Source organism: Pristis pectinata, chromosome 13 (assembly GCF_009764475.1).
Source record: "Pristis pectinata isolate sPriPec2 chromosome 13, sPriPec2.1.pri, whole genome shotgun sequence".
Classification (NCBI taxonomy): domain Eukaryota; kingdom Metazoa; phylum Chordata; class Chondrichthyes; order Rhinopristiformes; family Pristidae; genus Pristis; species Pristis pectinata.
The window spans coordinates 18,658,242-18,683,694 of NC_067417.1; the positions used below are offsets into that span (position 1 = coordinate 18,658,242).

The 25,453-nt window shown below is 38.6% G+C and overlaps 1 protein-coding gene across 3 annotated transcripts; it reads left to right on the forward strand.

Moving 5' to 3' along the window:
* Window positions 1-458: 458 nt before the first annotated feature.
* On the forward strand, window positions 459-24,058 carry cdk10 (cyclin-dependent kinase 10). 3 transcript variants are annotated; one of them, XM_052028219.1, is made up of 13 exons: window positions 459-633; window positions 2,636-2,708; window positions 4,728-4,799; window positions 7,105-7,207; window positions 8,006-8,087; window positions 8,300-8,367; window positions 10,344-10,396; window positions 10,845-10,914; window positions 11,966-12,025; window positions 12,126-12,249; window positions 13,013-13,152; window positions 14,708-14,760; window positions 22,582-24,058. In XM_052028219.1, the coding sequence occupies exons 1-13, from the start codon at window positions 547-549 to the stop codon at window positions 22,674-22,676; spliced, it is 1,080 nt and encodes a 359-aa protein (XP_051884179.1). In that variant the 5' UTR covers window positions 459-546; the 3' UTR covers window positions 22,677-24,058. The 3 variants fall into 3 exon arrangements, with proteins under 3 accessions (XP_051884179.1, XP_051884180.1, XP_051884181.1); XM_052028220.1 differs by having other exon boundaries at window positions 514-633; window positions 13,013-13,150; window positions 14,705-14,760; XM_052028221.1 differs by lacking the exon at window positions 459-633 and adding an exon at window positions 786-912.
* The last annotated feature ends 1,395 nt before the right edge of the window (window positions 24,059-25,453 follow it).

Consider the following 25,453-nt stretch of genomic DNA (forward strand, 5'->3'; position numbering starts at 1 on the left):
ATGTTTCGGGTCGAAACCTTGTATCAGGACTGAGAGTGGACTGGGGAGATGGTCAGTGTAGAAGAGAAGCCGTGATACTGGAGAAACAAAAGACTGCAGATTCTGGAATCGAGATGAAAAAAAAACAAAATGCTGGAGGAACTCAGCAGGCCAGGCAGCATCTGTGGAGAAGAGCAGGCGGTCAACGTTTTGGGTCAGGATCCTTCTTCAGGACAGGAGTCCGAGGTGATTGGTAGACTAGGGAGGGGTGTAAGATGACAGGCAGGTAGTATAGATCTGTATAGTACAGGTTGTAAAGTATAGGTTGTATAGATCTGTATATCTGTATACTCAATGTATAGATTGATCGCACTAAGATTGTAAAGAGCTTTGCACCATGTTTTTCTTGTTTTTTTTATTGTGTATAAAGTTTATTTTTGAAATAAATACAACAACCCGGAGCAGCAACCCCAAAGCGCACTGGGCTATGGTTGGCCATCACAGCGCAAACCCCAGTGCAGCCGCCGCTTGGCCCGCCGCGGCTGGTTCCGGAGCCGCTCCCAGACCATGGGCGACGCCAACGACGAGCCGGATCCGATCAGACTGAAGTCCCTGAAGTACGAGGGCAGCTTCACCGTCCCGCCCGAGGACAAGGTCGGGGATCGAGCGCCGGTTTGAACCCAAACAGCGCGGAACCCGACGCCGCTCACCTCCCCAGGGCACGGGCGAGGGAGAGGGGACCGGGCCGGCGATTGGCCCACGCAAGTCACGTGGACACAGGCGGTCACATGACTGAAGTCTGCAACCCAGGCTGCAGGGTTCATGTCTCACTTATTAACTGGGGGGTTTTAAATGCATGCATGCTGCAATTAAAAAGCCAGCATCAGTAATGGTGATCATGAAACCACTGGATTACCATAAAGATCTGTCTGGGTAAACTTTCAGGTCAAAGACCATCAAAACTGCTCTTTACAGAAAATACTGTTACAGCATTTTTTATTTGCCCTGATTTGATCTGGCCAAAATGCAAATTCAGTGATCCAAAAGCGAAAACAAATCTAATTATAGGTTATTTGCCCGAAATGTTATCTGTTTGTCACTTTATGGATGCTGCCTGACCTGCAGAGTATTTCCAGTATTCTTAGTTTTTGTTCCAGATACTTTTTACTGCTCTTTGAATTCCTTCAGCAATCCAGGCAATTCAAAGACTAATAGGGATGGATACTAAACGCAGGTGCTGCCTGATCTGCCAATTGTTTCCAGCATTTTTTTATTTTATTTTAGATTTCCAGCAAATGTGTTCTTTATTTATATTGGTTATCGAATGTGCCTTATCGGTGACACACATTTTGTGTTGGTGTCTAAAAGGAATTGTCAATGTTTCAGGTTGAGATCCTGATGCAGGGCTTCAACCTGAAATGTCGACAATTCCTTTCTCCCCACAGATCCTGCTCAACCCTCTGTGAGTTACCGAAGCAGTTTGTTTTTCACTCTGGATTACAGCAGTCTCTTGTGTCTACACACATTCTGTGAATGAATACACTGTTACAATTGTCCACTAAGTTAGTATGTGAGTATCCACATACAAGATTGACTGTATTACGCGGAGTGTTGTTAGATATATGTATTTCTCCAGAGCCCTTTCTTGTTATATCTGGTGAATCCTGTTGTCCATCAGATGGATTGCATTTGATTTCTTGAGCTGGCACATGGTGAAATACAAATAGTTGATGTTTAGCCAGGACTAGGATTGGGACTAGGAACTGAGAACACTGAGGTCAGCAGCATACAAGTTGAAGCTTGCATAGAAGTTATTACATCTATGGAGAGGTAGACTGCTTGATTCCAGCCTTATTGTCATGGCCAGTAGTCCTAGTGGTATCACGTTTCATCTGCAGGAAGTCTGTGCCCCTGTCCCTTGCGAACAATGAGAATGTCCATGTGTACATTCATTGGAATAATTAATACATAATTATCAGAGATCATTTTTATAGAGTTAATCAGATAGCTGACAGAAAAAAAAGAATTTTCAATGAATAAAAAATTAATGCATTGAAAATTAATCTGCAGGTAACTTGCTTTGTGAATTAATTAAGGGAAATAAATAATTTATCGAGTAAGCTTTTTCTTGTGTCCAGCAGCTTTTCTAGTTAGTGGATCATGAAATTTGCCTCATTGTCAATTCTCATGGTCACAGTCTCTGAGGTATCTTCATTCTGGTATGTTCAGAATGGTTGCAGCAAAACATGCAGTCACATGCTAATCTGGCTGTAACCCTTCTAACATTCACCTGTCAAGAAAAATTTCCTATCGTGAATCAATACCATTGCATTTGATATCTAAGTTAGTACTCAAGCAATTATCTTTTGAAAATAGGAGTTTGTTTACAAATTTTCTTCTGTTTTTTTTGTGTTTAGTGTTTAGGATTTCACCCTTAGATGCTTTACAGAGTGTTTCAGTGTGGAAATGAGTTGAAAGTGTTGAAGGAGGCAAGCTCTTTTGGGGGTTGTGGAGTACCATTAGCTCCTAAAGGATCTGGGTGTTTGAGATATCTGAATAGATCCTGCTTCATGCAATTAAACTTATCTGCTGGTTCCTGCAAGGTTTTTAATTGTTCCCTGAAACGAAATAGTATGTTTGTGTTTTAACTTTGCAGCTGGGAAGAGGCAGAAGTGTGAAGGAATTTGTGAAGTTGAATCGTATTGGTGAAGGAACCTATGGGATTGTATGTAAGTCCAGCTTTATAAATTTCATTTTATTCATAACGAGATGATTTAGATATGCTGTCTATACTTCAAAATCAATGAAGTTCTTGAAATATTGTTTTAACCATTCTTAGATGTTTTAAGTGTTTCAAGTTCCTTGGAGTGAACATCACCAATAGCCTGTCCTGGTCCAACCACATCGACACCACGGCCAAGAAAGCTCACCAGTGCCTCTACTTCTTCAGGAGGCTAAAGAAATTTGGCATGTCCCTGTAAACCCTCACCAAGTTTTCACGATGCACCACAGAAAGCATCCTATCTGGATGCATCACGGCTTGGTATGGCAACTGCTCTGCACGGGGTAGCAAGAAACTGCAGAGAGTTGTGGACACAGCTCAGCACATCACGGAAACCAACCTCCCCTCCATGGACTCTAAATACACTTCTCACTGCCTTGGTAAAGCAGCCAGCATAATCAAAGACCCCACCCACCCCAGACATTCTCTCCTCCCTCCTCCCATCTGCCAGAAGATACAAACACCTGAAAGCACGTACCACCAGGCTCAAGGACAGCTTCTGTCCCGCTGTTATGAGACTATTGAATGGTTTCCTAGTACGATTAGATGGACTCTTGACCTCATAATCTACCTCATTGTGACCTTGCATTTTACTGTCTGCCTGCACTGCACTTTCTCTGTAACTGTAACACTTTATTCTGCTCTCTGTTATTGCTTTTACCTTGTACTCCCTCAATGCACTGTTGTAATGAATTGATCTGTATGGACGGTATGCAAGACAAATTTTTCACTGTACTTCAGTACATGTGACAATAATAAACCAATTTACCAATTTTAAGTGGGCAATACACATAATAGTATTTAAACATTCAGTCAAAAGAGAGCACTTTTGGTAACTGTCCTTGACCCATTGTTAACCACTCTTCTCTCTTCTGTTTTCCCTTCTCCACTGTCCACTTCCATAGCACTGGGTTTCACTGTGAACATTATATCATTCTCAAATGGTTTCTCCTTTATCATCACTATATGTTCCATTCTTGGCCACCATCATTTTATGCTAAAGGAAACATTACCCTCGCTTCTTAACTAGCATATGATTACACATACCTACTGTCACCCTTTTCTATCATGCCACTTTTTCTATTAATCCCATGTCTCTTGCCACCATTTCCAGCATTTGAGATGGATGCAGCAAAACTCACAATTAGCAAAAGCAGAACTATCTTCCTTGGTTTCTATAAGTAATCATACACCTTTGGTTTTAGCATCATTTCTCTCTTTGACCAAACTGAACCTTGAGGTGCATAATGTTAAGCCTACAGTCAGCTCCCACCTTGTTTGCTATCATTCACCATCAAAATCTTGCCCATCTCTTCATTACTGAAACCTTAATTCACATCATTAACGGCTTGCAATTGGCCTGGTCCAATGTACTTGATACTTCTGCCATTCATAACTAATAAGTAATCCAGAAAGTTACAGCCCTATACTTGCCTGCACAAAAACTTGTATCCTCATGAATTTTTTTTAAATCAATTCCACTCCTCCCTTGTATCTTGGAGAATCAATCTCAAACTTCTTGTCTTCAATTTCAAAAGCCTTCAGGACCTTACTTCACAATTTTCAAAATCTCTTTGACCCAATAATTCCCTATGCACCTTTTGTCCTCTGCAAAACCCAACTTCTCTTTCTTCACTCCTCCACTTGACTATTGATGATGACTTCTCATGCTATTTTCCTCTACCTTCTGGAACATATTCCCATCTACAGCCCTGCACCCTTAGCATTAGCACTTCATCAGCTACTAATTTGCTTTGAGGATTTTTTTTAACATTAGTTTCACTATGCGTATGCTCCAGCTCAATCCTCTACTCTCACTCCACCTCAGAAGGGGTGCCGCTGACATATAAAGCATTTTGAGTTGTCACTTGATATGCGATGGATATAGTAGAAATGTGTGTGTTGAAGTACAAAACTTACACCTGTGAGGTAATAGTTCCTACATTAATGTTTTTTCTTGCTTTAGACCGAGCCCATGATACAAAAACTGATGAAATTGTTGCTCTTAAGAAGGTTCGAATGGATAAAGAAAGGGATGGTAAGTTAGAGATACTGAAGTTGACACCAATTGATTGCTAAGTGCCTTGCAGTTAGCTTAATTCATCTATTTTAAAAGTTTGATGTTTGAAATCAATTGTGCTCTCAGTAGATATTGTGAACTATTATTACTTTGGACATTTGATGAGCAACTTTTACTCCAGCTAACTACTAAAAAAAGAAAGAATTGCATTCACGTGGCAACTTTCTCCATTTAAAATCCATGCTTCAAAATTCTTAATGCTTACTGGTTGTGTAGTCATTAACTTAGCAGTGTCTGCATCTATGGGCTGCCTTCATTCACCATAATTGACACCTGTGAACATATTTTTTATATATATTAATTTCTGGAATCCTGGTGTCACTAGTGAGACCAGAATTTATAGCACAAGGAGAACCAGTACCGGTTTGATGAGAATGCCCAGCAGGTGGAGCTAATTAATCACAAATATAAGACTACTGGATTGGAGGCTTAGATTCTTGTGTTTAAATCTGTGGAGCAAGGTATGAGCCACAACAATATATAAAAATATGCAATACCCAAGTGCTCCTGGTGGTGACGTTAGACAGCTGGTTCTTTTCAATGAGAACATTTTGGAGATGTTTTGAACGCTTTATGAAAAACTAAAATTATTTTAGTGGTTTTTATTTTTTATGTTGTGAAATCTATGAAAATAAACTGCTGCTAGATTTTAATAACTTCTGATTACACCTCATTGTGTACTGAGGTGCAGTTGGGATTTCAATCTTTTATGCAGTGAAGCAGTCCACAATCAAATGCAACAAGACCTGGACAATATAAAGGCCTGGGCTGATAGGTGGCAGAATCAGAATCAGATTTATTATCACTGACTTATCTGATGTGAAATTTGCTGTTTTGCGGCAGCAGTACAGTGCAAAGACATAAAATTACTATATATTACAAAAATAAATAAATAGTGCTAAAAAAGACCAACGAGGTAGTGTTCATGGGTTCATGGACCGTTCAGATATCTGATGGCGGGGGGAAGTAAAATTGTTTCTGAATCATTGGGTGTGGGTCTTCAGGCACCTGTACCTCCTCCCCGATGGTAGTAACGAGATGAGGGCATGTCCTGGATGGTGAGGGTTCTTAGTGATAGATGCCGTCTTCTTGAGGCACTGTCTCTTGAAGATGTCCTTGATGGTGGGGAGGGCTGTGCCACACACGTGCCAGGCAATGATGATATCCAACAAGAGAAAATCCAGCTATCACCCTTGACATTCAGTGGCATTACCATCACTGAATCCCCCACTATCAATATCCTGGGGGTTACCAATGACCAGAAACTAACTGAAGTCCCCATATATACAATTGTAATTACAGCAGTAGGTCAGAGGCTAGGAATTCTGTGGCGAGTAATTCACCACCTAACTCCCCCAAGCCTGTCAACCATCTACAAGGGATTGGGGTAGCCCCCAGGGAGCCACACGGTGTGGCATCGGTGCTGTTTTTTTATATAAAAAGGTAACACTAATGATTGATCCATACATGAATGTAAAGGTTTGCACTGTTTTTTGATTGTTGTATATAGTTTTTTTATGATGAATTAAGTTTATTTCGGAATATAAAAAAAATCTGCAAGACTCAAGTCAAGGGCGTGATGGAATACTCTCCAGTTGCTTGGGCGAGTGCAGTTCAAAACACTCGAGGTTCAACGGCATACAGAACATAACAGCCTGTTTTACAGGCACCCCATCCATATCCATTCATTCACTCACTCCACCACCGACGTGCAGTAGCAGCAGTTTGTAACATCTACAGGATGTACTGCAGCAACTCACTGAGATTCCTTAGATAGCACCTTAAAACCTTTAGTTCTACCAGCTAGAAGGACAAGGGCAGCAAAAGCATGGGAACACCACCACCTGGAAGTTGCCCCCCAAGCCACACATCGTCCTGACTTGGAACTGTTGTCATTTCTTCACCGTCACTGGGTCAAGATCCTGGAACTCTCTCCCTAACAGCATTGTGAGTATACCCACCCCTCAAAACTACAGCGGTTCAAGAAGGCAGCTCACCACCACCTTCTCAGGGGCAGCTAGGGATGAGCATTTAAATGCTGGCTCAGCCTGCAGAGCCCACATCCCTTGAATGAATATAAAAAAATATAAAAATGACAGGCCCAGTAGATTTATATTTATGAATTAATATAGCATCTTTTGCAACTTTAGGACATCCCATTGTGATTTACAGCTTTTGAAGTATAGTCATTGGAAGCAGAAATAAAATTGAATTTAATCAAACTGCACAGACAAGCTTCTTTGTTTCTTTTGTTCATTTGCAGGAATCCCTATCAGCAGTTTGAGAGAGATTAACCTACTACTTAAACTGAGGCACCCTAATATTGTAGAGCTAAAAGAAGTAGTGGTGGGAAATCACCTGGACAGGTCAGTAATTTACTTTATTACACAAACATCTTTTCACTTGAAATCAATGAACAAGCCAGACTTTTAAGATTAGCTTTAAAAAAAATGTTACGATAGCATGTTAATCTGTGATTTCCATTTAACAGAAGGAAAATAATTATGTTCTCTTTTGAGGTTTCTCTACTTGATGTACAATCCCTTGGCAAAGAGAACAGGCAAACCTTTTGATGAGGAAGGTTGATACAAAACTATCAGTAGGCTATGAGATTGAGAACTTTATTATAATCAAAGTTAGTATTGTTTAAAAAAAGCAACAAAGGTTATTTTAGAAGGACAGGGACACTCATTTTTTTGCAACAGAAGTTTTATTATTTTGCCTTTCAGTGTTAATTTTAAATCTCCCTGTATTTACTTTTGCTTCCCTACTAAGAGAAAGGGATAATCAATTAGTAGTAACTTCAGTAACTGGTAAATTTCAAAAAGGCTGATCTTTTATTATGACAGATTCTTGTCAGAAAGTGTTTTGTTTAGTAATGCTTTTTTTCTAACCCTGTCAAATATATCATTCCTGATTTGTGTCGATGTATTGCAGCACAGTAGTGAGAGTCTTGGTGATCAAAGACACCATCTAGTTGGTGTCAAATAAAATCTTTATTTATTTAAATGTTAAATATCAAGGCATCCAAATGACATTTTTAGCACCCTTAGCTTCACAGTATTGTTACGCTGTTGGTTGGTGCTGCTACTACAAAAGAAGAACATGAGGTTAAATGGGAGATAAAGAAAATATCACTGTAATTTTAATTTTATTTCCCACAGTATTTTCCTAGTAATGGGATACTGTGAACAGGACCTTGCCAGTCTTCTAGAAAATATGCAGTCACCATTCTCAGAGGCTCAGGTAAGCACAGAACTGCTTAAGATATTGGAATTTTTTTTTACAGGAGTTGCTTTTCAAATTCAAACTTCAGCTTGAAACTTTATTACCAAATAAGAGTGGTAAATCTATGCTTCAGTATTTTTATATTATCATTGTAAAATGCTCCATATTTTAATCATGAATCCCACAGCTTCTAAAAATTTCTTATATCAGTTGTTTCTGTTTCTCTTAAGGTGAAATGTATAATCTTGCAGTTATTAAAAGGGTTGCGATATCTACATGAAAACTTCATTATTCATAGGTGAGTGAATTGAAAAGTATTTGAGTTATTTTTAGCACGATGTAAGGTGAATGAAAATTTACAAACACATTGCCGTTGTTGGAAATCAAAAATGTTTGGAAATTGGAAACTAAACAGTTACTTGAAAAGGACTTTAATATTGAGTACAGGAACCAAATATTGCTATATGTCATAAAAAAACTGGTGCAGCAGGAAAATAAATAAATTTTGCTGGATTGAAACTGCTGAGATAAATACACCATTCATAACAAACAAACTTTTCAGAGCTAGAATATAACATGATGAAATATTGACTTGTGCTCTTCCTCTTTGCACATGATTCAAAACTAAATGTTGATTAATCATTTTAATCTGTTGACTTAGACTTTATAAGTATCTATTAAATTCAACATATCAATTAATGCTTTTATAAAGAACAGATACAAGGAACCTGCAGATGCTAGAAATCTGAAACAAAAACCGAAAGTGTCAGAAACACTCAACAGGTCTGGCAGCATCTGTAGGGAGAGGAATGGTCAACATTTCAGGTCAATGACCCTTCCATTTCAAAGAATCTTGTTTTTTGCTTGTTTTGCTGATGAGACCACAAGGCTAAAGAGTCAACCATATGGTAAGACCAGAGTCATGTGTAGGCCAGTCAAAAGAGAACACAATTAAGCTCCATGGGACATAACTGAGCAAGTTAGTTCCTTACAACAGTCCCTCCATTCTCAAGTTTAGTTTTAAGGTTATACCCCACAAATTATTAGATTTACTGAATTCATTTATACTTTAATCCACGGGGGAGTTCATAACCAGTACATTATTAGCCCAAGATAATAATCACCACAGCAAAGATACAGGATTAATTAGTCTGATGACTGGTTATGGTGTAGAGGCAAGGTGGGGAGTAAGACTGAGAGAAGAATCCTGGATTTTTCATATTTTAGCATGGATATTTTATACTTACTAGAAATAATATTTTAAATAACCAAAGTGCAAGTACAAGATTTTAGTATCTTTTTCTTGTCGATATGTGCTTTGTTGAAAGAGAATGATGTGTTGAGTAAGAGAGAATTTGTACGTAGATATCAACATAAATACTAGCCCATTTCAGGAATACAATTATAATAAGATATCTTTATTAGTCACGTGTACATCGAAACACACGGTGAAATGCATCTTTTGCGTAGAGTGTTCTGGGGGCAGCCCACAAGTGTTGCCACACTTCCAGCGCCACCATAGCATGTCCACAACTTCCTAACCTGGACGTCTTTGGAATGTGGGAGGCAACCGGAGCACCCGGAGGAAACCCACGTACAAACTCCTTACAGACAGCAGCTGGAATTGAACCTGGGTCTCTGGCACTGTAATAGCGTTATGCTAACCACTACACTACTGTGCCTGCAATTATAAAAAAGGCATCTAATGATCTATTTGCAGCTGCTCTTTAAATCAGATTTTCCAAAAATTAACATTTGTTTCAGAATTAGTGCCACATATCAAGAATTTGTATTTAAATTAGTGATGAGCAGAGCTTAACTTATTATCAATTTTGATTATTTAAAGATACATAAAATCAATTAACACTGTCAGCAAAAGATAAAGAGTTTTAATCGACTGTATTTGGGAGCGACTAAAACAGGCATAAATGTAAGTTATGTAAATTCTGTCCAGGCATTTAGAAAGTAAAAATCAAATTGCATATTGATAATTTATGCCTAATTGTATTTCTGGAGAAAGTTTAAATGTTTCTGATGGCAAATTTTGACATAATTTGACACAGGAAATTCCAAGCCATTGTTCTAGTTCTGTCAAGAAGTATGTCCATGCTATAATAGCTATATCCGATCCTTGTATATTAGTGCATCAAACCAAGATGTATGATTTAAGATTATTACATCATGAACAGAGATCTAGCTAGCCAACACTGCAAAGTTTTGTACTTAGCTTTTGAAACAACATGAATTGGTAATAAGAACCTTCCATTCCTTCAGAGACCTTAAGGTATCTAATTTGCTAATGACTGATAAAGGGTGCGTGAAGATAGGTGAGATTTGCATACTTCTTTTGTGTTAATCTTATTCTTGGCTTGGCTTTTGATTTCGTAATGGTTTTGAATCAGCTACAATTGCAGACTTATATTTTGCATCAACTGTATTTTTTAAAGTTTAAAGTGAGCCTTCAAATGCTTGGATTGCATGTGATTGTTTTGGAAGAAGCTGTAAAAAAAAAGCAGTAGCTATTAGTGTAATTTTTAATTTGTAATTTTTTTACTATTTATTTGCCACTCTAATTTTCTGCTGGTACACACTTATCACACTTGTTATGCACATATTGGCTGCGATATTACGACTAACTGCAAATTGCTTTGCGATATCCTGAAGTTGTGGGAGATGTTTAATAAATATTAATTCTTTCTTGCTTAACAAATGTTGGTTGTACATTACGTAGCTTTCCTTTTTAAAATCTTTTAAATGTATTATTTATCATTGTAGCGGACTTTGGACTGGCACGTGCATATGGAGTGCCTCTGAAACCCATGACTCCGAAAGTAGTAACGCTATGGTAAGTTAGCGGAGGGAAATTAGTGTAAGTCTTCTGATAATTATGATATGATTTAATACTAAGCTCTGAGTGTAACTAGGATTGTATTTTTTTTGGAGTTGCTATGCCTGTTTTTTCTTGCTACGTTATTTACCCCAACACTACCACTAGCATCCCCTCATGCAGTCATATCCAACGGTACCTGTGCGGCTCAATTTTATTAATTGCCATGTATTAAAATACTAAAATTGTTTTGGTGGATAGGAACATGTAGAAAGAACAGACAAAGAATTTAAGCAATTTTAATTTGCTCCAATTTACTTCAACATCTCTGTTTGGATGGCAGGTTTCTTTTTACCCAAAGCATTTCCATATACTCAGAACAATTGGAGTGTTGCATGAAGAATGGCTCCACAATTATCCGAAGCACTATTACTCCCATTTTAAGAAATTGGTAAATAAAACCTGCTGTGGCATAAGAGAACTAAACAATCATGTTTATAATTTCTCTCCAAAGCTCCAAATGATTAGACACCACACGGATTTCCTGTACTCAATATCTTTAATCTGTAAATTGATCTACATAATCAGTTGTCTAACAAATTTGTAGATCATGTTGAATATTGACTCCAAGACTCAATACAAAACCCAATGCCATTGTTGCATTGCAAATATTGATTAAATGTCAGAATCTAACCTTCATGAAGCACATTACTTCTAGGCTCTCAGATGAAAAATAGACTTCTAAAAGCACTTTGTGCTAATGTTGTTCCCCAGTTAACCTAGTTTACAATAATCTCAATTTGTCATTTTTTTTTGTGTGATGGATTTGTTGTGACTCCGTGGTATTTTTATTCATGTTAACTAAATAAAGTGAGCCACAAAACCACAGGTCCAATGTAATTTTTAAAGCTTTGTTGTTAGTTGCCAGTTGGTTATGGGCCAGAATATATCCTTGGAATGTGCAGTCACAATTTATTAGCTATTTTGATTTAAATTAAATATTAAGGTGATCTATATGTATTTGTGGGCTTTGAGTTCCTGATTGGATCTTGTGTTCTTATATTTTTAGGTACAGAGCACCTGAATTACTACTGGGAACAAAAACACAGACTACAGCTATTGATATGTGGTTGGTAGTTTATATGCATGGTTTTCTCAGCAATTTGTTTTTGTTGCTAAACCTGGTTTTAGCTTTTCTCATAGTCTGCTTTTTTTTTGGTTGTTTACAGGGCAGTAGGTTGTATCATTGCAGAGCTGCTGGCACACAAACCTTTGCTTCCCGGAAGCTCTGAAATCCATCAGATTGACCTAATTGTTCAGTTACTAGGGACTCCAAATGAGAATATATGGCCAGTAAGTCCTGGTGTAACTTATCAGAGGCCTTGAACCTTAAGTCATATCATTTTATTTAAATGTAAAAAAAATGATTCTGATAAAATCTATGTGCACGTTTATTCTCTTTCATTTTTCATCATTCTTCTCAGTCTCAAGTTAATGTTCTCTTGACCAGTTGGGTTCATACAATTCAAAATGCTTCTCCAGGATAAGTGACCATTATTTTTAACTGCTTATTTATGATGAAACATACTGAAGCCTGTAATTTTGAAGAGCACGTCCATGTATTCTATTATAGACAGACGTAAAAAACTGCTTTGTTGACGTTCAAGTTATTAGGCAGATTTACCTAGTTCACAAGCTGACAGTACATTTGGTGGTATTCCATTTTTTGTAACAAAAAAGGGACAGGAACTGTTTTGTCCTGCTTATTGATCATCAATGAGTAACATGACAGTTACAATTTTAAGTTTCTATAATTTGATAGGAGTGAACTGGAAGTAACCTTGAATTCAGCTGATTGGTGTTTGTAAGAGCTTCCTAATTAATTTACCATGTGTTGGAGTCCATTCAACTTTTGCATTGATTTTATTATTTTTGTTCATTGTTTTGCCTAATATTGAGTTTTGAATGAAAAAAAGAGCCATCTATTTGGTCACAAGGAATGTCACCAAACAACTGAAATTATTTATGACTTGAAAAAGTGATATGATACAGTTATTATTACCCTGAATCTGATTCTACCATTTAACTTCTTACCTATACTTATGTTGTGATCAAGGGCTTTTCCAAGTTACCATTAGTGGGACAATACACTCTGAGAAAACAGCCTTACAATAATCTGAAGCACAAGTTTCCGTGGCTATCAGAAGCAGGTCTCCGACTCCTCAACTTCCTCTTCATGTATGACCCAAAAAAAAGGTATTGTAACATAATGTTTCATATTTAATGAGAGGTTTTCTTTTAGTGGCTAAGTGAGTGATTCTATGTGTCACCTAGAGACTTTGCTCAGAGACTGCAGGAAAATTGGGTTGAGCTTTAATAGCATAGTTCAATGGATGTTGTCTTTTAATCTAAAATTATTTTAACTGCTTACATTGCAGGATGCACAAAGAAAATTCCAGACTTGCTGCTTTGATCTTTTAAAATTTCAACAAGTATTCAGATTGTATTAATTAACGTGATACAAGTAGAGTAGTAACATTGCTCCTAACATTTTTTTCCTAATTGTAATATTAACTCTTTGCTAAATAATGTATTTTTAAAATGTTAAATTTTTTTTAAAAATATGCTTCCTTCATTTTGTTCCTTTTCTCCTTTATTTTTTGTTTTAACTTCACCTTTTCTACTTAGAATCAGAAAATATATTCTTCAGTTTTTGTTGAATGTTACATTTCTCTTCTAATTTCTGGAAAGCCAATTGTGATAAAAGAGCAAATTCCAAAAGGACAGCATTTCAAGGCAGTTTTTTGTTCTCCCCCAAGGCCAATCAGAGCAGACATTTGAAAATTTGGGGAAGTTGCTTAATTGGAATGTAATGTCCAGAGAGAATGAAACTATAACTTGGACCATCAGTGTTGCTTTATCTTGAGTTCATTTATGTGTTAACTCATAGACAGTTTACCAGCGCCTGGTTTCTGAGTGATGTTAATCTTTAGTTTTGTTTCTTGGTCTGTGTTGAATTCTGAATACAAATCAGAATTCAACATATTCATAATGAATTCTGATGTATGTCATAAGATCATGTGTTCTTCATACCCATATTCCCTAAATGTGCTTTTCTAACAGCATGTTCTGTTCTGAAAGTGTTAATCATAAAAGTTCACCACACTGTACTTTGATTATAAGTGCAGACAAAATTAACTTATAGAGGGCGTAGGTTTGTGAGGGGTTAGAGGGGACCTGGGGAAGACTTTTTTTCATCCTGAGGATGATTGGAATTTGCAACACACAGCCTGGGTGGAGACTGGTGGAGGCAGATGCACTCATGACATTTATAAAGATCTGGACAAGCACTTGAATAGCCAAGGCTTAGAAGAAGACGTGCTGACAAATGGGATTATAGAGATGGGTACCTGATGGTCAGCATGGAGATGGTGGATCAATGGGTCCAAGTCTATGCTGTATGTCTCTGTGATAAAATATATGTGTTTGGATTGCAGAGGTGTCAAGAAATTCTGGCAGGAAAGTTGAGTTGTGGCATCTGATTAGTGATGATTGAATGGCAGCACAGGCTTACTGCTGCTCCCCCTCCTATGTTCTTATGTTGCTGTGTTATTTTTTTCTGAAGAATTTAATTGGATCATGATTCTGTGACTCTCAACATGAGTAATTGTGAAGCTGATGATTTTATGAAAAACCTCCACTTCTCTAATAGATCTCAACTAATGTAATTGTGCACTGAATTTAACAACACTGGGGTTCAGTTATTAGGATGCAGAAAAATAAGGAACTAATGGATGTTCTATGTTTTAAGGGCTACAGCAGAAGACAGTCTGGAGAGTTCCTATTTTAAAGAAAAGCCATTGCGTAAGTTCAAAAGTATTTTGTAATAATTAGCAATTTATTTTACTTACAGAAGTGCTGATCTATTTCTGAATGAGTCAGTTTTTGAACAAAATAACACTGTTATTACATAGTGGATCTTTAATTTTACAAAGCAGATTCTACTAAAAAAGTGATCTCAATGAAATATAAACTTGCATCTCATTTAACTGCATAAATCAAAGTATTCCTTCACTATTTAAAATAATGATGGAATACTTTGAACCTTATCTCCATCTTACATAGAATGTAGAACATAGAACATTACAGCACAGTCCAGGCCCTTCGGCCCACAATGTTGTGCCGACCTTTTAGCTTACTCTAGATAAGAGATATCTTTATTAGTCACGTGTACATCGAAACACACAGTGAAATACATCTTTTTGCGTAGCGTTCTGGGGGCAGCCTTGCAAGTGTCGCTGTGCTTCCGGCGCCAACATAACATGCCCACAACTTCCTAAAGATCAATCTAACCATTCCCTCCCACATAGCCCTCCATTTTTTCTATTATCTATGTCCCTATCTAAAAGTCTCTTAAATTCCATAATGTATCTGCCTCTGCCAGCACCCCTGGCAGCGTGTTCCACACATCCACTACTCTCTGTGTAAAAAAAAACTTTCACAGTGATGCTTCTTGCATTAAAGTAGACACACTTCAACCCAACCAACTGACTGCAATTTTGCCCTATCAACTGCCTATCCTTCCTCACAGTCTCTCTACACACTGCATCAACCTGTACACCAACTGCCCCATACTCTGACCTATCACTTGGGTTCCCATCCCCCCACCAAACTAATTTAAACCCTTTGCAACAGCTCCAGCAAACCTGCTCACAAGGATATTGGTCCCCCTCCAGTTCAGATGTAACCTGTCCCTTTTGTACAGGTCGTACCTTCCCCAGAAGAGATCCCAATGATCCACAAACCTGAAACACTGCCCCCTGCACCAATTTCTCATCCACACATTCATCCGCCAAATCAACCTATTCTTACCCTCACTGGTGCGTGGCACAGGCAGCAATCCAGTGATTACTACTCTTGAGGTCCTGCTTTTCAGCTTCCTGCCTGGTTCCCCATATTCACTTTTCGGGGCCTCATCCTTTCTCTTACCCATGTTGTTGGTACCAGTGTGTACCACGACTTCTGGCTGCTCACCCTCCTCCTTTAGAATACTGTAGACCTGATCTGAAACGTCCCTGGCACCTGGGAGGCAACGTACCATCTGGGAGTCTCTTTCATGTCCGCAGAATCTCCTGTCTGCTCCCCTTACTACAGAGTCCCCTATCACTATTGCTCTCCTCTTCTCCCCCCTTCCCTTCTGAGCCACAGAGCCAGACTCTGTGCCAGTGACCTGACCGCTGTGGCTTTCCCCAGGTAGGTCATTCCCCCCCCGACAGTATCCAAAGTGGTATACGTGTTATTGAGGGGAACGGCCACAGGGGTATTCTGTACTACCTGCCTATTCCCTCCCCCTCTCCTGACAGTCACCCAGCTACCTGTCTCCTGCAGCTTAGGTGTGGCTACCTCCCTACAGCTTTTATCTATCACCTCCTCATTCTCCTGTATGAACCAAAGGTCATCCAGCTGCAGCTCCAGTTCCCTAACACCATCTGTAAGGAGCTGCAGCCGAATGCACCTCCCGCAGATGTAGTTATCAGGGAGACTTGAGATCTCCCAGATCTCCCACATCTGGCAGGAAGAACACACTACTGACCCTGGATCCATTGTCACTACTTTAGCTTGGCACGAGAGACTGAGAGAGCCGCTTCTCGCTCCAACTCACAGCCCTCGCTACCTGGGAAAGAACTGGGTCCCGACACTCACCTCTTTATATGGTTCCCGCTTCTCGCACCGAGAGTCCCACTTCTCGCTCTAAGTCACAGCCCTCGCTATCTGGGAAAGAGGTCATCTACATAGGAAAATACTTGTCTACATAGACGAGTATTTTATAAATATTTTATAAATAGATACATCAGGGACAATATAAATTACCTTCAAGCTCTAATAATATAGTTTGTCATCAGCAGCAATTTCACTCACATTTGTGACTTGTACATATTTTGCCCCAACTCTTGTTTAAGTTTAAAAGTCACAAACCCAGCTTCCGAAAAAGCCATACACCTTATTCCTTGTAGCAAATCTATCTTTGACTTTAAAGGGTCAGACTTAGTACTATGGGAATTGAAAGTCATGAAAAAAATTGGAGTGCAACTGCTCCACATTAATCTTTTGCAAGAAGCTATTACTGTGTTGCCACTGGTGCTTATAAACTAACTCTGCATGTTCACTCTGTACATTGCACATTAATATTTATTGACATAAAGATCACAGGGCCATCATTGGCAGTTAGAATTAAATTATGTAAACAATATTTCAGTGACGTACCAAATGAATGCAGCACTGAGACACTGTACACAGTGGATTTGATTGCACAGTTCTCCGTCTGCTATGTTACCACTTATAGCTATATCTGAAAGAGAAGGCAGCAAATGGACATGTAACTTCAAATCAGGATTGGTGGGGGCTTTTGAGAACATCATTGAAGTGGTAATGATGCAAAGAAAAGGTAATCCAAGTAATGAGGAGAAAATTACTTCAAAAAGTATGGAAACACTAGGTCTAGTCAGTGGAAACCCTAATATAAATGTACTTTGGGGGGAGGGGGAAATTGAGGTGGTATTCATTACATTTTTTTGCATACATTTTTGCAAGGATTTTGCATGGATTTTTTTGCATACCTTTTTTGGGATTTGGGCGACGCTGGCAGGGCCAACATTCACTGCCTGTACCTAATTGCTTGAGAAGGTGGTGGTGAACGGCCTTCCTGAACTGCTGCAATTCTCTGGTGTCACGAACCAGCAACAAAAGAAACACACTGAGCATGATTCAGTGTTAAAAGCTATTTTATTAATCACTACTTATGATAATACGTAAAATAAAAGTAAAAATGTTAGTATGTTAGACTTCAAAAATGTTAAACCTTGAACGTTAACCCCAAAACTAAACTCGTCATGTGTGTGTGTGACAAAGTCCCAAACTCCAAGTTCCGGAATGGTTCTTAAAGTTCAGTTCCGCAAGCCATAAGGTGAAACATGAGCAAGGGCTTCTTCAACAACCACCGTTGTCAGAAGATAAGACGTAGATGTAGAGAAACATAGGGAGAGTAATTACGAAATCCAAATGTTCCACGATAGAACCCCAGCGACACTTCAGTGTTTACTCGGTAGTGACTTCCTCACCCCGAAAAGCATCCGAATCGTGGTCGTCCACACAAATACCTGTTTCCCTCTACAGGTCAGCAACAAAGTGAACTCCACCGGATTACTTCCAACTTCCATACATGGATTTCAGTGGCAGACACAGTTATAGTTTCTCATCCATCGATAGAGAAAACTAGCAGGCTGGTGTCTCTCTCCCTTATCTCTCTCTCCCTCCTTCTTCTTCTTCTTCTAACTTCTTTAACAACGTCATTACGTCCTTTATCTTCTATTGACGTAAGCACGCCCCACACACACATACACACACACTCTCTATCTTAAAGGGACTTTCACTGAGTCCGTAACACTGGCACAGTTTCATCCACAGTGCTATTGGATAGGGAGTTCCAGGATTTAAACACAGCGATGCAGAACAACTGGCAATACATTTCCAAATCAGGATTGTGTCTGGTTTGAAGGGAAACCTGCACGTGGTGACGTTCCCACAATCTGATATAATAATATTTAAAGTAATGGTTCCGAAGGATCAGTGCTCACGGCTGACCTCCAAGAAATCTATCGCAAGGAATCAGCAGGTGCTTGAACATGGATTTCTTCTTTCTTATCATGAGTGGCTGCTAGGTGTCTACCATAGGGAATCTGTGGTAATTGACAACAGGGATGTCATCAGCTCGGCTTAGCAGTCAATCAAATTTCAAACATTTTTATCACAAATTAGTAAGAGAAAGGTTGCCCAAAACCAAAATACTGCCCTGTTGAAAGGTCATCAAACTGAAATATTAATTCTGTTGCTGTTTCCACAGTTGCTGCCTTGACCAGTTGAATATTTCTTGCATTTTCTTGGGCGCCATTTAAGAAAACTCTAATATCTAGTATCTTATGGAGAACTTAATAAGTTTGAACAAATTGATGGTATTAAAGCAGAAGCTGAAATGATTTTTAAAAAATCAACTTTTCTGAAGTCAAATAGTTTATCAAGGCCATGGATGGTATTTGACAATATTGCAGCTAAGTCTCATTGAGAATAGTTACCTCCATTCAACAAATGGTAACTGTTTTAATGGTGTCTACAGCAAGAATAATTGAAGTGGAAGTTCATTGCCAGATGTAATTTAATCCCTCTGTAAAGACATAGGACCAGAACACCATTCATAGCAACCTCTGAATTTTTGGCTTTAACTGAGGATGCACAGACACCAGAAATTATTGTCAATGATGGTGAGGGCTGGCATTTTTGCCATCATTATGACCACAAACTCCATGTCAAGGTATCGAACAGGGTTGATAGAAGCTTGCGGTAAATAGAAGTGGTCTAGAGTGAGTAGATTTGCTGGAAAAGAATTAGAACAGAGAGCAAAAAAAAACCTAAGTGGAGAATTGTGAGATGGCGAGAACTTCCAGAGTTAATAGTTGTGGTACTTAACTTGCCAGGTTATTTTGGAAAGCTGGATATGGGGAAAAACACATCAATATTGTGAAGGAGGAGGTATTGGAGATCCTGAAACTCTTAAAGGTGGGTAGGTCCCCAGGGCCTGACCAGGTGTATCCTAGGATGCTATGTGAAGCAAGGGAGGAGATTGTTAGGGCCCTGGCAGAGATTTTTCTAATTTCATTAGCCACAAGTGAGGTACCATAATACTGAAGGTTAGCTAATGTTGTACCTTTATTTAAGAAGGGTGGCAGATGAAATGATTTTCATTTCCTTGGTGGCCAAGGAACTACAGAGTGGTGAGTGGAAAAGTTATCAGAAGGGGTTCTGAGAGACAGGATTTACTTGCATATGGAAAGGCAAGGACCCCGCACATAGATGCAATTACAAGGAAAGCACGCCAGCGTCTTTACTTTCTTAGGAGGTTAAGGAGGTTCGGCTTGCCACCGAACACGCTAACAAACTTCTACAGATGTACTGTTGAAAGTGTCCTCACTGGTTGCATCATGGTCTGGTACGGCAATTCAAATGCGTAGAAATGTAAGAAACTGCAGAGAGTGGTAGACTCGGCCCAATACATCATGGGCACATCACTCCCACCATCAGTAGTATCCACAGGAGGCACTGCCTCAAGAAGGCAACATCCATCATCAAAAGATCCCCACCATCTGGGCTATGCCATCATTTTGCAGCTACCATTGGGCAGGAGGTACAGAAGCCAGAAGTCCCACACCTCCTGGTTCAAGAACAGCTACTTCCCTTCAACCATTTGATCCTTGAACCAACTGACACAACCCTAATCACTAGAATTTAGCAACACTATGATCACTTTAGTCACTTTGCACTAAAATGGACTTATCATTGTGTTCTTTCTTGTAAAAATTGTGTTTTATTTATGTGTATGTTTTTCTTATGAATGCTGCTTTTATGATGCTATGTGCCTGTGATGCTGCTGAAAGTAAGATTTTCATTGCACCTGTGCATGCATGTACTTGTGCATATGACAATAAACTTGACAGATTAGGGACAGATAACATGGCTTTGTGTGTGGGAAATTATATCTCACGAATTCAGCTGAGTTTCTTGAAGAGGTGAAGAGGATTGATGAGGGCAGAGCTGTAGATGTTGGCTACGTGGACTTTACCAAGGTCTTTGACAATGTCCTGCATGGTATGCTGGTCCGGAACATGTGATCCAGGGCGAGCTAGCCAATTGGATATAAAATTGGCTTGGTGGTGGGAGACCAAGGGTGGTAGTTGAAAGTTGCTTTTCAGATTGGAGGCCTGTGACCAGTGGTGTGCTGCAGGGATCAGTGTTGGGTCCTCTCTTATTTGTAATATACTCATTAATGATTTGGATGCGAACATAGGTGGTATGATCAGCAAGTTTGCGGATGACACCAAAATTGGAGGTATAGTGAGGAAGGTACAAGTACATAGTTCTCTGAAAGTGGCAACATAGGTAGACAGGGTGGAGAAGAAGGTGTACGACGCGCTTGCCTTCATCAGCTGAGGCATTGAGTATAAGAGTTGGAATGTCACATTACAGCTGTACAAAACATTGGTGAAGCCACACTTGGAATACTGTGTGCAGTTCTGGTTGCCATACTAAAGGAACAATGTGATTAAGCTGGAGTGGGTGCAGAAAAGATTCACAAGGATGTTGCCTGGATTGGAGGGCTTGAGTTACAAGGAGAGATTGTTTATGCTGTGTCTGTTTTCCCTGGAGCAAGGGAGGCTGAGAGATGACATGAGAGATGTACATAAAATTATGAGAAGCAATGATAGAGAGCCAGAGTCTGTTTCCCATGACATGGGTATCTAAAACTAGAGGGCATAGTTTAAGATAAGAGGGAGGAGGTTTAAAGGGGATCTGAGGGGTAAATTTTTTTACACAAAGAGTAGTTGGTATCTGGAATGAACTGCCAGAGGAGGTGGTAGAGGCAGGAACAGTAACAGCATGTAAGAGGCATCCGGACAGATACTTGAATATGGAATTAATGCAAACAGATGGGATTAGTATAGATAGGTATGATGGTCAGCAATGATGTGGTGGGCCAAAGGGTCTTTTTCTATGCTGTACAGCTCTAAGTTTGATCAGCATTAGTTGCAAATCAAACAGGTTGAGCTGACTGGTATTTTTGTGTGTTGTAACTTCACAATGTTATTGACCAATTGATTGAATTGATATTATAATTCTATTTTCCAATCTTTGAAATTAAAGACCACAGTAAAAGGGCAATTTTTGCTGAAACTTGTAACCAAGTAAAATGAATGTGGTAGTCTATCACAAGACCAACAATTATTCTTCTACCATGCTAGCGTGCACCAGAGGTTGTATCAAAAGCTAGAAATAATTATGCTCTCTCTAAGTTGTAGAAAATGCCAATTAGACCTATGAATTTGGATATAAGCAATGTTTACAGATGCAGAAATGTTTGCATAGCTGCAGAAAGTTAAGTGACTAACATTATAAAATTTGATTTACTCAATGCTGTCCAAAGATCTTAATTCATTTCCAAATCCCCTCACATAGTCAGTGGTAGATAAGGTTCAAAAACCAAGCCCTCCCCCTTGTTGACTTTGTATTGGAAATGGAGGGAAGAACCCAAAATCCATTCCTCTAACAATCCTTTTGATTATTTAAAAGACGGATTTTCTCTACGTCTTCCTCAACTTCTAGCCAACCAGAATAATAATTTCAGCTTCTCATGAACTCAAGTTTCATGATTGACTGCCGAGTTATTTTCCATCAATACCTGGCAGCCATCCAAATAATTAAAATACTTGAGACTGCAGATGCTCTCTTCTTCCAGAGATAAAGGGTCTTGGCCTGAAATGTTGACTGTTTCCCTCCACTGATTCTGTCTGACCTTTTGAGTTCCACCAGCATCTTGTTTGTTGCTTCAAAATAACTAAGAATATTTAATGAGTATGGCATTTTTACTGCAAAACTTGGGCTGCTCATACAACTTCCTGAAAATCATTCTCAAATCCAAATATGATAAAGGTGTTCAGCTCAAGCAATATAATCTCTGCTTGTTCATAATAGTTATTTTTACAAATACTTGATTGAATAGTAGAAAGGAATTAAAACTTTAACAATTACTTAAAAATTGAATGTGATTTCTAAGCTAATGCTTTTTCTGTTTCTTTGAAGCATGTGAACCAGAACTTATGCCTACGTTCCCCCATCATCGTAACAAACGAGCTGCTTCTAGTGTGGATAACCAACAGAAACGTCCAAAGGTGTGATACGTTGAATCTGGTGCCCAAAGCCACCTCCAATGTGCAACTGTTTCTTGCTCATTGTGGCTCCATATTTTGTTTATTACATTAAATACCCACAGCAGAAAGTAGCCAGCAAATTTCAGTGTCAGTTGAAAATTACTCAAGAACAGGCTACAATTATTGACAAATTTTACTTTCATAAGTTGAGTATTTATTTGTTTACAATTTGTATCAACAATCTTGGTGCCCTATTATTTCTTGTGAAAGAATGAGGAAATCTGACTTGTTGACAATGATATTTTAGTGAGTTTTACAGATAAAATCCCAGAACATGAAAGTGTTTTCCAGACAACTTCTTTAAACTTTTGAAAGGCTATGTGTGGTTGTGCAGAATTGCTGCATTCTAATTGAGATTGCTATTTAGGAATATCGGTGTTCTGTGATCACTAAGATTTTTGAAAAGTAAGCAAATTATTGTTATTGCATTTTTTTTATTACTATGTTATGCATTCCTTCAGATTACATCCAAGGCCCAGGAGAATGTGTTATTTCTGGTGTTTTATCCCAGCTGAACATTACAGTGAGTGAGCTAACCTAGCCAGAGACAATCCTGGCCAATACAAAGTTCAGAAGAGACAAAGATCTGAATTATCAATCTGGTTCGACTATCCAACGATTTAAAACCATTTAAATTAATACACAAAAAATTCACTTAAAATGCTTCAACAAATTGTCACTTCACTTAACAACTAACGAGTCTTTTACGACGTGTAGTCAGGCACCTGACTAAAAAAAATCCACAAACTGAACAGTTTGCCAGTATTTAATTGTATTACAGATATTCTCATTTAGTGTGGCATTTCCCTCATCGTAGTTCAATGCTGTTTTGACTTTGACCTAATGTCTATTTTCATGTATTGAATAGTGAATACAACCACATATTTGATTATTCAGACCTCTGCCTGTCCTGAACATTAAATGAGAAAAGGATAATTCTGGTTAGTTACCCAAAAAACTTGTGGTGTTGTGCTAAAATATACTTCTGCTGGCAGATGGGAAGGGAACTTCTAGCAAGATCATTTTCACAGATCAATGCATTCATAACTTCAGTGTGTGCACATTGCAAGACGGAAATCAGGAACACTGTGTCAGCACATTTGACTTCCTGCTTCACTGTTGGACTCTCTTTCAGATACAGTTAACATCTTATCCTTTTATGCTAATTGGATAGTTTAGGACTGGACTTCAGACCCATTGCCTGAAGCAGTCACTACTTGTAGACTGCTCCCTTTCACAGGACACTGTGGCAGCGAGACCTCCAGCTCCACACAGCTGTAAAAGATCTTATAGAACTTCCATGATATTACATGGTCAGCTCTCCATAATAAATCCACTGTACACTTCAATATGGTCTCGCTTTTTTGATTTCACTTAATGTGTTAACTGAAATTGATGAGATGTGTGTATCTGGTAAAGAGTAAGGAGTTTCTGCTGGAGTACAAGCAGCCAGATACCAAATTAAAAAGCAGAACCATAATATCTGGATTACTCTCCAAGTCAAGTACAATCTGGCAAAGGGGTCTTTAATAGAGTCAAGAGCATAGGTCAAATATTAGTGTGGGAGAAATGGATCTTAAGTAATAGGGTACTGATACTGCTACTGGGAAGAGGGAGCGGTTCCATTGGGACTGGCTTCACTATCGAATTATATAATTGAATCTTTAAAAATGACAAAAGATACAAAATTTAAAGCTATCTGAATGGACTCAGCTGTGATGACTCATTCAGGGCACTTGACAGTACAGTGTAATAATACAATGCAAGTGTGCTTCAAGGAATTCTCAAGTCCATGTAATTTAAAGGAATATAACATTCATGATGGAAGCTATGCTACAAGTGCAAGCTGTGGTAACTGCAAGGCAAGATGGAAAGGTTGGGCAGGATTGTGGAACCAACATCAACATTACAACAAGCATTGGAGGCCAGATATGGCAATTGGGATTTCAGCTACAAATCTGCTAAGACACTCATGACAACATTAAAGAATTGCATATCTGTCAAGTCTTCACCATAATATGCAAGTAGTTGTAACCCAGTCTAAACTCAAGTATCACTCCCACAGAAACCATGTATAAACTATAACTCCCAGTTTGAGGAGTTCTTTTGCATGCTTGTAATAAAATCTTGCCAGTCCAGACTGACTGAGTGATGTAGTAGTCATAATACGATAAATGAATTGATGATACAAATAAAAAAAAACATGGGTGACAGTCAATAGTCATCATTACAACATGACCAAAGTTAAGAATCTTGACTTTGAAGTGATAGACAAAATTAAGCAAAGATAGCCCTGATAAGAAAGGATGGGATAAAGGCAACAGAAGAATCATAACTTGGAAAAATAATCAAATAGAATCAGCTTGAGAATAGCAGAAAGTATTGGTGGGGGTTGTCCAAAGCCCCTGAAACAGTAATGGTATTATAGGGCTTAGTATAAATCAGGAAAATGAAATGCAAAGATAATATGATCAGGGCAGACTTTATATATTCATGAATGTACAGTTTATTTTTCTACATTAATACCTTGAACAGAGGAAATAATGAGGGTTAATTAATCTTGTAATTAAAAGGTTTAAGGGAACAGTAACCATATAAAATTTTATATTTAGATCAAAAGAATTTCGATCAAAAGAATTTCAATCCAAGACCAGAGTTTTAAATCCAAACAATCTAAACCATGAAGGCAAGAGGCTTGAATTTTTTGGATTGGGAAATTACATTATGACAGAAAAGCAATGGCT

Excerpts from the sequence above, each read along its gene's own strand:
- cdk10 (XM_052028219.1), top strand. The coding sequence starts at position 547 with ATGGGCGACGCCAACGACGAGCCGGATCCGATCAGACTGAAGTCCCTG. Across the intron at positions 8,368-10,343 it reads GAAAACTTCATTATTCATAG|AGACCTTAAGGTATCTAATT; the intron begins GTGAGTGAATTG and ends CCATTCCTTCAG. Across the intron at positions 14,761-22,581 it reads TTTTAAAGAAAAGCCATTGC|CATGTGAACCAGAACTTATG; the intron begins GTAAGTTCAAAA and ends GTTTCTTTGAAG.